Below are 14,691 nucleotides of genomic sequence, written 5' to 3' on the forward strand. Positions count from 1 at the left end.
GCAAACCCAGGACTTTGCTCCAAACATCATAATTCATTAGCTATGAAACCATGGCCAAGTCAGTTAACCTCCCTGAGCCTGTTTCCTCATCTCTAAAATGGATATAGTAATTCCTGCCCTACATATTTAAGATTGTTGCTAGTCTCAGATTAGATTATATTTCCAAAAGCAACTGTAAAAAGTTGAGATCTTTAACACTTTATCTTCATCCTTATACTTTGAGGCAGTTTTTCAAAGGGGTCTGTTTAACACAAGAAATACATGCTCATTGCAGAAAAAACTTTTAATGCAAATAATGCAAAAATGAAAATCCTACTATTTAAACAGTGGCTATTTAAACAAACTTTAGAGATCCTTAGACTCTCTAGGAGTCCTTGTTAAAAAGTATCTTACTGAAATATCTGGGATAGAATAATCTGCATTTTTAAACAAGTCCCCTGCCCTGCCCCCACTTTAACCTCCTCCCCCTGTTTGCCCAGTGCCAGTATACAGAACTTGGAGATGTATATTCATTGAGAGAAAATGGACGTAGAAAATTTTAAATTACTCTCGACATATTTCTACCTTTTTAAAAATCACCTTTGTGGTTAAAGAAAATAAAGCAATACAAAAAAGATAATAAAGAGTGAAATTCTTTCTTGATCCCTTTAATTCTTGGTCTCCTCACCAGAGATGACCATTGTTAATAGGTTACAATGTAGCTGTTTGGAACTTTTTCTATACAGTTAAAACATAAATGCATATACAAATACATATTCATATATTTTATATTTGTAGAGTTTTTAAAACAAATATATTCTTTTCCCTCCCACTTAATATATCATAAATATATCTTTCTGGCAGTACATACAGATTTCACCTCATTCTTTTTAACAGTCTCATTGTATTACATAGTAAAATGTACCAAATTGTATACTTTAGTTTTTTTTAACCTATTTTCCAAAAAAAAAAAATACACACACACACACACACACGTGTGTGTGTGTGTGTGTGTGTGTGTGTTTCTATGTGAACATTCTTAGTCCTCTATCTTCATGCACCTGTTTCTTTGGGTTAGATTGCTTGAGGTGAAATGCATTCAGCACATATTTGTTAAGCATCTATGTACCAGGTACTATTCTAGGCACTTGGAAAACAATAGTGAACAAGACACTTTTGTGGGTCTGCTAGAGACAGATGATAAACAAGTATATAATGTTGAGTACCACTAAATGCTGCAAAGAAAATTAAAGCCGGTGACCGGGGTTACTATTTTAAAAAGATTGGTTAAGGAAGACCTGAGGAAATGACATTCGACCTGAATGTGTGAGGGAGAAAGCCATGGTGAGCATTTCAGACTGAAGAAAAAACAAACACAAAGGCCTTAGCGTGGTCCAGGAATGGCAAGAAAGCTAGTGTACCTGAAGAAAAGTGACAAGGAGAGGAGTGGTAGGTAAGAGATAAGAAGAGATAGGTAGCCAAGGGCTAAATTATATGGGGCCTTATAGACCCCAGGATGAGAAATTTCTAGCGCATTTTGGTAGGAAGTGACTTGTTTTCTACTGCTGCATAACAATATTACCACAAACTTGGCAGCTGAAAACATAACACACATTTTATTACCTCACAGTTTCTATGGGTCAAGAGTCTGGGAAATGCTCAGCTGGGTCCTCTCACAAGGTTGCATTCGAGGTGCTGATCAGGGCTGGTTTCTCATTCTTGTGCCTCAACTAAGGAAGGATCCGCTTCCCTGCTTGCATGGCCATTGGCAGAATTCTGTTCTTTGCAGCTATAGGTCTGAGGCTGTACGTCTGAGAGCTTCAGGTGTTTTTTTTATTTTGTTTGTTGTTTTGCCGCTCTTGGCTTCTAGAGTCTTCCCGCAATTCCTTGCCTAATGGGGTTGCCCAACATGACTATTTTCTTCCTTACAGCCAACAAGGGAGAGAGACACTCCAGCAAGATGGATGATAAAGTCTTAATGTAACAAACTCATGTAAATACATACATCCTATCACCTTTGTTATATTCTGTTAGAAGAAAGTTCACAGGTCAAACTCAAGGAGAGAGGATCATACAACCGCATGAACACCAGGAGGCAGGGATCATGGGGGTCACATTAAGAGTCTGTCTGCCACACTTGGGTTTCAAAAGAATAACTTTGGCTGTAGTATTTATGGAGAATTTATGATAATGGAGAAAGAGTGATAAAAAGGAGACCATTATAATCCAGGAGAGGTATGTTGGTGGTATAGACTACTACTAGGGTTGTTGGACAGGAGAGAAGTGGTTGGATTTCTGACATTTTGAAGGTAGAGCCAATAGAATTTGCTATATTTAATGTCATATACATCATGCTTAAAATTTTTGCCTATGATTTCAGGGGAGTGTTTGGAGCCATCTTGAAAACTGTTTAGTTTAGTTTAATATCTTAATAGTAGTTGCATTTATTCTAGGACATATTCTAATATATTATGATACACAGTTGACCTTTGAACACCGCAGGAGGTAAGGATGCTAACCCTCCACACAGTCGAAAATTCACATGTAACTTTTGACTCCCCCGAAACTTAACTTTTGCCGCAGGGGATTGTTTCCACGATACCCGCCCAACCATGCCCCATGGACACTAAAATCTGAGGATATTCAAGTTCCCTATATAAAATGGTATACATCAGTACATACATACAATCAGCCCTTCATGTCTATGAACTCCCATCTGTGGATGGAAAATAGTCCGAATATTTATTGAAAAAAATCCACATCCGTGGACCTGCGCTGTTCAAACCTGTGTTGTTCAAGGGTCAACTGTAATCAAGAGAGAAAAAAATATAATCAGGACTATTCTACCCATGGAAAAATATTTTTGGTACATTTAGGGGACAGAAGCCATATTTGAGATTGAATGTCCACCATGAGTCCCTTCTTTTCACACATAAGAAATTCCTGAAAATATATGCCACAGGAGTCAAACCTGGCACTTCCTGTTATGAAGTTTCTTTCTTAGAAATTAGAATATATGTATATTGGATACTGAATTACACTGTCTTTTTTGCCACAATCTTTGACATATTTCTAACAGATTTTTAAAGTTCTTTATTTATTTTTGTTCACAATTAAATTCACAGTTAATGGTTTTAAGTTCATCCAGTAATCAACTCTTTGAGGCAAAATATATGTCACTTAGGACATCTAAAATATATATTCACAGTGCCATCAAGTTTATGAGACTTGTTCTCCTCGTGTTTGATATGATGTTCATCAGCTGATGTCAGAGTCCCAACTGGATGTGTTTGATATCAGCACTTTAATTTTTATATATTCACTCGTTTTCATAGAATATTAAATATGAACCATAATAAATGGTTCTCAAGCTTTTAAAGCCACAGAACCATTTCTTCTAATGAAATCTTACTTTGAATCCCAGTATGTAGCTGATCTGGTTGAAATTCTGCTCTATAGGTTTCCATTAAAGAAAATGTGCCATAAAATAGTTAAATACAGTAGTTTCCCCTTTTCAATGGTTTCATTTACCCACAGTCAACCGCAGTCCAAAAATATTAAATGGAAGATTTCCAGAAATAAACAATTCATAAGTTTTAAAATTGAGTGCTGTTCTGAGTAACGTGAAATCTCACAGCATCCCACTCCACCTAGGAAGTGAATTATCCCTTTGTCCACCTTCTCCATTCTGTATACACAACCTGCCAGTTAGTCACTTAGTAGCCATCTGGGTTATCAGATTGGGCATCGCAGTACTTGTGTTCAAGTAACCCTTATTTTATTTAATAATGTCCCCAAAGTGCAAGAGTAGTAATGCTGGCAATTCAAATATGTCAAAGAGAAGCAATAAAATGTTGCCTTTAAGTGAAAAGGTGAAAGTTCTCAACTTAAGGCATTTTATCGTTTCACGTCATCACAAGAAGGGTGAGTAGAGTACAGTGAGATATTTTGAGGGGGAGAGGCCACATTCACATAACTTATTACAGTATATTTTAATAATTCTATTTTATTTTTATTGTTGTTAATATCTTCCTATGCTTAATTTATAAATTAAACTTTAGGTATGTATGTATAGAGAAAAATGTATATATATGGTTCAGTGTTATCCTCGATTTCAGGTATCCACGGGGGGGTATTGGAGCATATCCCCTGTGAATAAAGGAGAGACTACTGTATCGTAACACTAGGTGACAGTGCAACCAAGATGGCAATGAAATCTAACCATGTGGCCAATGATACATATAATAGTGCAAAATGATGTTCATCAGCTGATGTCAGAGTCCCAACTGGATGTAGGAAAAGCATTTAAGGCTGACAGTGCATAGTACATGAATGTGCAGAACCGTCCTATGTTCTTAAGAAAGGACTGGAAAATAAATTGGCAGTTTCTTTAACAATTAAACATATACTCACCCACCATATGACCCAACAAATTACACTCATGGCCATTTGTCCTAGAGAAATGAAAACCTATGTCTGCATAAAAACTTTTACCAGAATTTTCATAGCAGCTTTATAATACTGAAAATCTGGAGACAATTCAGATGTTCTCCAAAAGGTGAATGGTTAAACAAATTGGTACATCCGTACTGTGGAATACTACTCAGCAATTCGAAAAAGAACAAACTATTAACATACATGACAACTTGGATGGATTGCAAGGAAATCAGGCTGAGTTTGTTGGGATTTTTTTTAAGTCAGTCTCAAGAGATTACATATTTTATGATTCCATTTATAAAACATTCGTAAGATGACAAAATTATGAAATGGAGAACAAATTAGGGATGAAATGGGGTGGAGGAGAGATGGAGGATGGCTATGATTATAATGGAGTACCACAAGAGATCTCTGTGACAGTGGAACAGTTCTTTATCTTGATTGTGGTGGTGATCACATGATTCTACACCTGATGGTTTCATAGAACCACACACACACAGACACAGATATCACGCATACAAATAAGTGTATATAAATTGGTTGAATCTGAATAAGGTTTACAGATTGTACCAGTCAGTTTTCGGGTTTTAATATTGTACTATAGTTATGTAAAATGTTATCATTGGAGAAAACCGAGTGAAGGGTACATGGATCCTATCTGCATTATTTTTGCAACTTCCTGTGAATATCTGTAATTAGTTCAAAATAAGTTAACAAAAAGAAAAAAACTCATTTGTTTGAGTCATATCTATGCCAGGTCTTACCCCAAAGCTACAAACTAGTAAAACTCTGTTAAAATACAGCTTCAAAGCCTCAACATAGCCTTATCCCCAGATCCCAGTGATATACCATAATGGTGCCATTTGGACTATAGGAATAATTATCAGCAAAAAAAGACAAGCAGATTATTTCTTGGCACTGGTACAAGAAATATAGTGCCACCTGAACACCCACAGATAACAGTAACTATTTGTTTCTAGGGTTGAAGTTATAGTTCTAGGATTCTTTTTGGTTAATTCTCTTGGATTATTGGTGTAGTGTTAAGGAATACTTTCTAATATAGTAAACTGATTTCACATTTACATATTTCATGCTTCTCTGCAGGGTGAATTTGTAAATGAATATGTTGGCGAATTAATTGATGAAGAAGAATGCAGATTGCGAATCAAGCGAGCCCACGAGAACAGTGTAACTAATTTTTATATGTTAACTGTTACCAAGGTAAAATTGCTTTTTTTTTTTGTAAGAAAAAGGGATATTTTGTTTTGTTTCATAGTCTTCGGTTGAATTCAGTTTCCTCTAATTTGACTTTTTTCAGGCAAAGTATAATGATTAGCAGTAGCCACTGTGCTACCCACTATAATGTGCTAATTATACCAGAGTACAAAATGATTATTGAAGCTTTGCACATGTCATGTGAGACAGCACTGTGAGTGCAAAAGATAATCAGGAATGGGGTTAACATATCTGGGTTTAGTACCAGCTCTTCTTGGTCACTGAAAGACTCGGCCCTCAGTTTCTTTATCACTGAAGGAGAAAATGAGCTCTGTAATTCTAAGATATAAACCACCATTAAAGTTCTGAGTTAGAAAAAATTCTAACTCTAAAAAATATTCTGTATATTTAAACTTATTTAATGAGTTAGGAAAAATGAATGCTGTCATAAGAAAAATGACAGTAAAACTGCTAGGTTAATACATGTAATTTTAAGTCCGGTTTGATGCACATTACATCCATTATCATTTAATTTCTTCAATAGCCCTCTGATTTACAGAGGACAAGAAACTGAGGTCTAACCATTATAAGTGATTTGTTGAATATCTTTTACAATTTAACAAAGAGCCAAAATTAGTACCCATGTTTCCTGTGTCCCAGGCTATCTCTAAAACTGAGAATCAGAATATCATTAAAATCTACGGCCATGCCACCCTGAACAAGCCTGACCCCGTCTGATCTCAGAAGCTAAGCAGGGTCGGGCCTGGTTAGTACTTGGACGGGAGACCACCTAGGAAGACCAGGTGCTGTAGTCATGAAAAATAAAAAATAAGGGATTGTAAGCTGACAAGGTCTTTGCAATCGGTGAGGTCAACCAAGGGTTGCCTCACCTAATATGATATATGTATATCATTAAAAGTAAGAACTAGAGATTGTTTAAAAGTATTATTTTAACTGATAGGTCATTGTTTCAAAGTTTTACAACTTTTATGAACATATATTTCATAAACAAAATGCCTTTTATTTATGATTGCTGATTGGCTTCTTAAATCCTATCTTCATTGTCATCTTGACAACACTTGGGAGGCTCCATCCTCTAGAGCTTATCCAGATTATCATAGTTTAAATTTAGGGGGATAAATGCTGAGACTTTTACTATATTTGAACTTCAGTGTAAGTAAAAGTAGAACAAATAGATAACTACGAGAGAGTACATCCCAAACTATAGCCCTTCCATCAATCAAATCTCCATTCAGAGGAGAGGTTTCTAATTTTTCCTGCTTCCTCTTTATAGCCTGAGCTCTCAGCCACCTACCCCATACTAGTTTTGCTTCTTGCTCAGGGCAGGAAAGGAGGGCCAACAGCAAAACACCATAGTTCCCATCTCTAGTAGCTATATGAACTCAGAGCTTTCTAATCAGGAATAACTTTCCTAAACTTATGGCCAGCTAATCTTCTAAGAAGCATTAGTCTAAGGTCTGATCGTTCCTAGAAACAAACTTAAAAAGAAACTAAATTCCACTTTATCTTGATTGCTTTGACTTGAAGGTCATCAAATAAAATAGAGCATGTAGTAAATCACACAGTCCACCACATTTTCAGATTTGGCAGTTATCAGACATCAGCTGGTGGCAAAATGTTGCTGCCTTGTGGCTCTTGACTGAGAGATGTTTCTAAGATAGGCTTATATTTAGTTTAATGTCAATGGTGCCTTTTATTTCTTTTCTTTCTGAAGGACCGTATAATCGATGCTGGCCCAAAAGGAAATTATTCTCGCTTTATGAACCACAGTTGTAATCCAAACTGTGAAACACAAAAGTGGACAGTGAATGGAGATGTTCGAGTTGGACTTTTTGCTCTTTGTGATATTCCTGCAGGTAAAAAAGTAACTTACTCCCCATGTCCCACCTCCCTAGGAAACCAAGTATATCCTTTGAAGGCAGGATATTCTTCAAAGTTTGATGCTCAAATATTTATTCAAATAAGATAAAGAGTTATATTTAGAATTGTTATCTGCCAATAAGTAAAAATCTATATCCTGCATTACACAAGAGGATATTACAGAATTCTGTGTGCATGATCCTACTGAATGAATTCATCATATTGCTTTCTACAGAATATAATCATATGGTTACACTTTGTCTTTTTTTTTTTTTTTAAGTATTAAAAGCCTGTTAACATAACTGGTTTCTTTGTTTTGGGGGATTTTTGTTGTTGTTTTTGTTTGAAAGAGCAATCTGTTTCAAATTAGTATAAGCTTCTGAAGCCAGAGTTATTGATTTCATATTTTCTTACCCATCCAGCATCTTAACAGCAGAATTTAGTTTCTCCTTTGTTAAATCTGTAGAAGAAATGAGCAAGAAAAGGAAAAGAAATGTTGTAGCTGAGATTTAAACTGTGTTTCTAGACTCATTGTGGATTGTTCAAGCTCAGCTAATGGAAAGCCTGGGCCTCCCACGTTGAATCCCTGGATCTTTGATTATTTAGTAAACCTGCATTTTGAACTCTTTTCTGATCATAATATAAGGCAAAAAAAAAATTCCTGGAAATAGTATGGTCATCACAGTTCCATGGTCATATTGTTTATTTAGAAACTAGTGTAAATTAGCTTTAGAAAAGAGAACTAAACTAGAACCCATTTGTCTTAAGCATAGATTTCAGATTCTTAGTCTCTTACACAGTTTTTGACCACTTCAATGAAAAGGATATGACAAGTTTTACAGAATATTTATTTTTGCTGTAATTATTGGTGGCTTGAGGATGTTTTCCTCCGGGTTTGTTTTTTTTTTTTTCTTTTTTGTTTTCCTTTTTCTTTTTCCATCACTGTCTTTAGTGTAGAACATGCGGAAGGGATAAGTCTTCATGTTGGAATTATGTCTCTATTTTCATTATGAGAGTGTGTCTATAACAGCATTTCCTTTCCTATGAGTTGAGTATGAATAATTATTTCTCTTATGTTTTAGGGATGGAGTTAACTTTTAATTATAACCTGGATTGTCTGGGCAATGGCAGAACAGAGTGCCACTGTGGGGCAGATAACTGCAGTGGTTTTCTTGGAGTGCGGCCAAAGGTCAGTTGTGCAGGGAGGTGCCCTAAGCCAACAGGGAATAAGGAGTGGGGCTATCGAAGTTTTTGACTAGCTCAGGAAAATGCTGGCAAATGGGTACCTGGTTTAGTTTGCATATCATCAGTTGTGTTTACCCAAATTCTAGACTTTCTAATAAAGCATATCTGAGTAAGATCTGTTAGGTTCTGAAAATGTATTTGTATTTTTGATTGATTTTGAAATTAGCAAAATCCTTTTTGAAAACTTTTTTAAAAATTCACAACATACCAAAAACCACAGTATCATACACTTTAAAATGGTGATTTTTGTGGAATGTAAATTATATCTCAATGTCTTTACAATTTTAAAAAAAGACCTTATTGAAAAGTCAGTGAAAAAGATGCCTTATTTTTATTATAGAACTGTTATGAGATAAGTCTTCCTGGTGTTTTTAATTAATTGAACAAGAGATGAATTTAAATGGATGTGTTGTAGGATTTTCCTTCTACGTAAAGCTTTGTACACTCTGATCGTTAACACTGTGGTTCCTTCTTTTCTGCTAGTCGGCATGTGTGTCAGCAACCGAAGAAAAGGCAAAAAATGCTAAGTTAAAGCAGAAGAGACGAAAAATCAAAACAGAACCAAAGCAGATGCACGAAGATTACTGTTTTCAATGTGGAGATGGTGGAGAGCTGGTCATGTGTGACAAAAAGGACTGTCCCAAAGCATACCACCTCCTATGCCTTAATCTGACTCAGCCACCGTACGGTAAGCCTGAAGTTTAAGACCCTTTCTCTGACTTACATTTTTGCCAACTATGTGTAATTCAGAATGTATCCCACAATCCTTAGTGGAGCCGTGGGATAGGAAACATTGAATAGAACAAACAACCGTAGCAAACAAAACCATCCTAGTGAAAGTCTGTCTCTCTGCATATTTGGGATACTGTGAGCCAGCAAGGATTGGCTGCTTCTTTGTTATTACCATAGGTGAGTACTTTGGAAAGTATCTCACATCCATACTTAATAGTACACCCAGCCATACCTATATCTGGCTGAAATTTGGAGTTGTATTCAGTCGAAGGTGGGAACTTGGGTTTTCTGTGGGTAATCAGGATGGGCACTAACTGGGGCTCTTTTCCTTCTTTCCATCTCCCCATCAGGAAAGTGGGAGTGCCCGTGGCATCAGTGCAACGAGTGCAGCGGTGCAGCCGTTTCCTTCTGTGAGTTCTGTCCACGTTCCTTTTGTAAAGATCATGAAAAGGGGGCTCTGGTTCCCTCTGCGCTGGAAGGCCGTCTCTGCTGCTCCGAACATGACCCCATATCTCCTGTGTCATCAGAATACTGGAGCAAGATCAAATGTAAATTGGAATCACAAGATCATGGAGAAGTAAAAGAATAAATGGGCAGTGATTTCCTTTTTTTCCTATTTAAATGAAAAAAAAGGAAAATCAAAAAGTAAATAGATAATGCATTGATCAAAGGAGAGACTGCTGCAGTGCATACAGCCTTTGCCATCAGTACTGCCTTATTAAAGTGAAAATGGGGAACTTGTTCCTGCAAGGCAGTTGGTGGTATCTGGTTTTTCTGTTTTGTTGGTTTGGGGGTTCTTTTGTGGAGGGTTCAATTCCCTTGGTCTTTTTTTGCCTTTTATTGTGCTTCAATGCCTTTGCGGCTGGAAAAAGAGATGTCTTCACTTTTAAAATAAGAACAAAGAGAAAAGAAAGTTTTGTTAATGAGATGAATTTAAAGTCTAAGATGTGTTCCTTGGGTGTAAAAAGCAAAAGTAGCCATCATTCCTTTATTTATTTTCATTTTTAAAAATTTTGAGAAGTATAGTTCAGATAGTCTAATCAGTGTGTATGTGTGTATTTTAAATAGGAATTGGAGAAAGCCCTCTAGAAAAGGGTATGAGGATCTTTATATACCTCTTTACTGAGCAGTAGGTAGGCTAACTTCTCTTTCTCTTCAAAATGTCTTTTATTGTCTTAGAGAAGGGTTCTATGGGAGTATCGAATCTGGCCTCTTGAAAGCAAAATGCCTCAGTGGATTTTACCTCTGTGGTCTTAAACCAGGTGGGCTTTGTGAAATAACTTTACCTAGAAAGTTACATACTATGGTTTTGGTTTTTTGTTTTGGAGAAAAAAATGGATAAACTTAACTGAGTTTGAAATGTTTTCCGTTGACAGTGGGTATTTTTGATGAAGTGTGTTTATGTGGATATGAATGCACAGAATGATCATTCTGTTTTGATGCTGATAAAGGCAGCCACAGGGAGATGAAAGGCATGGACCAAAAGTTGGACCATATAAGCACCATTTTCTGTCCAATTTAATGTAGACCCTGGTCTTACTTGGAGAGAATTTATTATGGGCATTTTACTTTCTGTCTCTGCTTTCCTCTCCTAATCAAACATTCCCTTTGTCAACTGACTATAATCATGTTAACTGGTGAAAACTACTCAGATGAGTTTGAATTGTATTTGAATAGTTCTTTTTTATTTAGTTCCTAATTTGGGGGGCATCCCAAAGTTATGTGTTAACAGTTTCTACTTAGATATCTAATACTTAAAATTGCCCCCATTGAGGAAGGGGAAACACTTCCACAGGATATATAATAGCCACACAAACACACTTCATCTTAGGAATTACTTAGGGAAAGCTCCCAAGAAAGCAGTGTTAGCAAAAATGGTTGTGATGCTTGTATCTCATAGATGCACGTATATCAAGATATCTGCCCACAACACTCACTTGCTTTTTAATGCTTAGGAATATGTATATTCCAGTATTCCTTGTATGAAATAATTAGTAATGTTGGACAGTGTTGTAACACTGTACTAAGTAGAAGTTTAGAATTAGCGTGAATGTTAACTTTCTCTGTGAGTTTGGACTGCTTACAATTGCTGGTACCTGGTGGCATATATTTTCCCTGAAGAAGTACCTAGTAACCTTATGAAGGTAGGGAAGATAGATGTTCTACCATAGCGGTCCCCAACCTTTTTGGCACCAGGACTGGTGCTCCTATGAGAATCTAATACCTGATGATCTGAGGTGGAGCTGAGGCCGTGACGCTAGCGCTGCGGAGCAGCTGCAGATACAGATGAAGCTTCACTTGCCTACCACTTACCTCCTGCTGTGCAGCCCAGTTCCTAAGAGGCCAGGGACCCATACTGGTCCACAGCCTGGGGGTTGGGGACCCCTCCTCTACCACATTCCTTCAGTTGTGTTATATGTGTTCCTTTTCCTTATCAATTTAGAGCTCTTCTCTGGAAAAAAAAAAAAGAGAGAGAGAGACTGTTTCATGCCTCTCTTTCTCCTCTCCTCTCCCCCTCCCTCCCTCCCTCTCTCTCTCTCTGTATGTAAATGTGCAATTATACTGGATTTTCTCTTGTCAAAACAAAACAAAACAAAAAAAACACTACATTTCCTTTACTTAAGCTCCTAAACTGCCATTTGCCTGATTCCGGCAATTCTGAGATAACTTACTGGGCCTCCAACAATTCTATTGATTAGATATGGTCCCAAAAGAAAGAGCAAAATGGACAATGCTATCTATACATGTTACGAGCTATAATTGCTAAAAGTAACATGGATTATAGCTTACCAAAACACTAAACTTTGCTCTTGAGCAATTATATAGTTTGATGTCCTTTTAAAGAATAATTTAAGAAAATCTAGGTTTTATCATACTAAAACTTTATTTTGTATATGTATATGATAAATGTTTGCATTTTTAAACTTACTAACATGAAGGATTTCCTTTAATATTTGAAATGCAACTTATTGAAACAGTATCCAACATAAAATCTTATTTCCTTGCTTTGTTTTGGATTTAGTACTATTTAATATCTGATGACTTTTATATGGTAAGCCAGGGTATATCCTATATACTACACATACATTAGGTTTAAGTATTTTTATGCAGCTTCTTCATTGTGTCACATTTTGTTTATATATCTTTAACAGAGCTCTGATGAGATTTCTTAATCTTTTTTGGGGGGTGGGGGGACTAATAGGATTGTTCTGCCATTTTAGAAATCAGGGTAGAAAACAAAATAGCTAACAATAACTCTGGAGTCTTTGTCACTGAAAGGGTGATCTTTAAGAGTCTAAAAAGTGGTTTTAGTCATGCCAGTGCCAAGGAGCTCTCCTTACACCTCCATAGTGTCACTGTTGACCTATTTTATATATTGTAAAGTTGCAGGTTCTGAAAGCAGGAAGAGTAAATTATGCTTTATGTGTGCATACTATATACATGCACTGTGCTTGCCTATGCTTCACCAATGAAATATTCCAAAAGACATACTGCTGCTCATTCATAGTCTGATGTTCATATTTGTTAACTTTTAAATCTATATTTGGTAAGAGCATAAAAGGCTGGTTTTTATTCTTGTCAAAAATGAAATAATTTAAAGCAGCATGGGATAATGATGGTATTTTTTTTAACCTCATATTAATTCTTTGGAGGAAAAAGTGAATGTATGATTTTTGATAATCAGCTATATAAAGCTTCATAAGTTGGATCGCTAACAACTGAAGATGAAATCCTGGGGAAAAGTCCAGGCATTGTGCAGTGGGAGGAGGGGCTGGACCACAGATGAAGGAGTTGAGGGCCCTTCATTCCTGGAAGGCTGAAGCAGCGGGAGGACGTGATTGACTTTTTAAATATCTAATCAGGACTAGAATTAGAGTTTATTTTCATTTTTGTTTTAACAAGTTCCAACTCTATCTGAATTCTCAAAAATGATCTGGCCTAAGTTATAAAATAGGCTGACTTTTAGAATCACTGAAACTTGGAGATTTCTGTGTGTTCAAGTCAAGAACATATCTAAAAACTAAAAAAAATAATAATAATAGGGGCAGGTAAGATTGCTCCCAGCTCTCTTCTGCCATTTCCAAATATTTGGAAACATGCCTGTAAATAACATTATGAAACTCTGAGATAATCATGTAAAGGACTCATACAGGGCAGGCTGTTGGACATCTTTCTTTCCTGGTTCATGAAGTAGAGTTTCCTTTTTGAAGGGTTTGTCATGTGGCATGAGTTCCATTCAGGGTCAAACCCAGATCTGCAGAGTGGAAACAGGCCAGCTATAAAGAATGTAATCTCTGGACTACCCAGATTTGTTGCTTGTCTTTCATTTCCTTTTTAAATACAAAGTTCTTCCTTTAGCGTTCACCTTAAAGGTGCTGCCACTCGCCATGTCCCAACAGGATAAGAAAACAAGTTACCATGGAGTCCTTACAGCTTGGGAAGCTTACATTTGATGTACTTGTACATGAGGTACGACAACACTGGGAAGTTGCTTTATGGGCAGTGCAAATTAGACTTGAATTACTTCTTACTAGGCTAATGCATCTAGCCACGCCCAAGTTGCTGCAGACATGATGTGATCATTTGGAGCAATTTCCTTTGGCCTAGGGCCACATAGAATGGGTTTCTGGTTATTTGTAAACAAAGAGTAGAACTTGCTCCCATTTTCAGATAGGCTAGGGAATAGATATAATTAGACAGCTTTGTCATGTATTATCAGATATTGAAAAGTTGGAAATTTGTATATACTGAAATCTACCAACTTTTATCTAGGGTGGGGCACGAAGAAAAAGGGGTTATGGTTATAGTAGGGTAGCAGAGGGGGATGATAATGTTTACCACAGGTACGAAGTAGTCACTTTAACATTGAGACCTCTGCCTCATTGAATTCAGGTTTTTTAAGTACTTGAAATCCTTCATATTCTCCTTATTTTAACAGTTATTTTATGAAGTAAAAAGCATTGTTTTGTATACTGTTTTGAAAATAAATAGCCTAGTCTCTTATCCTCTTTAACTTGGATTAAAGGTGAAGTTCTGCAAATGGGGAAGCGTGTTCACAGTAGATATCTCAGATTTAATGCACACATTTGAGGAAGAGACTCCTGCATGAGATACCAGCAGCATTTTTATATTTCCTATGTACTTTATTTTGTCATTTTGTCAACCCATGCACCTCTTATTTCCTTTTAATATATGCCTATG

The 14,691-nt window shown here is 36.5% G+C and overlaps 1 protein-coding gene and 1 pseudogene across 10 annotated transcripts in view; both read left to right on the forward strand.

Annotated features, from left to right (window-relative positions):
- Positions 1-14,341, forward strand: part of NSD3 (nuclear receptor binding SET domain protein 3) — a 93,169-nt gene extending 78,828 nt beyond the window's left edge. For 7 of the 10 annotated variants that reach the window (XM_025049971.1, XM_015592875.2, XM_015592874.2 and 4 more), the window contains 5 exons: positions 5,521-5,637; positions 7,367-7,508; positions 8,595-8,701; positions 9,241-9,445; positions 9,840-14,341. In XM_025049971.1, the coding sequence (XP_024905739.1) occupies positions 5,521-5,637; positions 7,367-7,508; positions 8,595-8,701; positions 9,241-9,445; positions 9,840-10,078 (810 nt within the window). In that variant the 3' untranslated portion in view covers positions 10,079-14,341. The remainder of the gene's footprint in view (positions 1-5,520; positions 5,638-7,366; positions 7,509-8,594; positions 8,702-9,240; positions 9,446-9,839) is intronic. The other 3 variants (XM_015592877.2, XM_025049973.1, XM_025049974.1) reach the window with 1 other exon arrangement.
- LOC112483465 lies at positions 6,328-6,446 on the forward strand (annotated as a pseudogene).
- Positions 14,342-14,691: the final 350 nt, after the last annotated feature.

The sequence above is a fragment of the Pteropus alecto genome, unplaced genomic scaffold, assembly GCF_000325575.1.
Source record: "Pteropus alecto unplaced genomic scaffold, ASM32557v1 scaffold24, whole genome shotgun sequence".
NCBI classification, from domain to species: domain Eukaryota; kingdom Metazoa; phylum Chordata; class Mammalia; order Chiroptera; family Pteropodidae; genus Pteropus; species Pteropus alecto.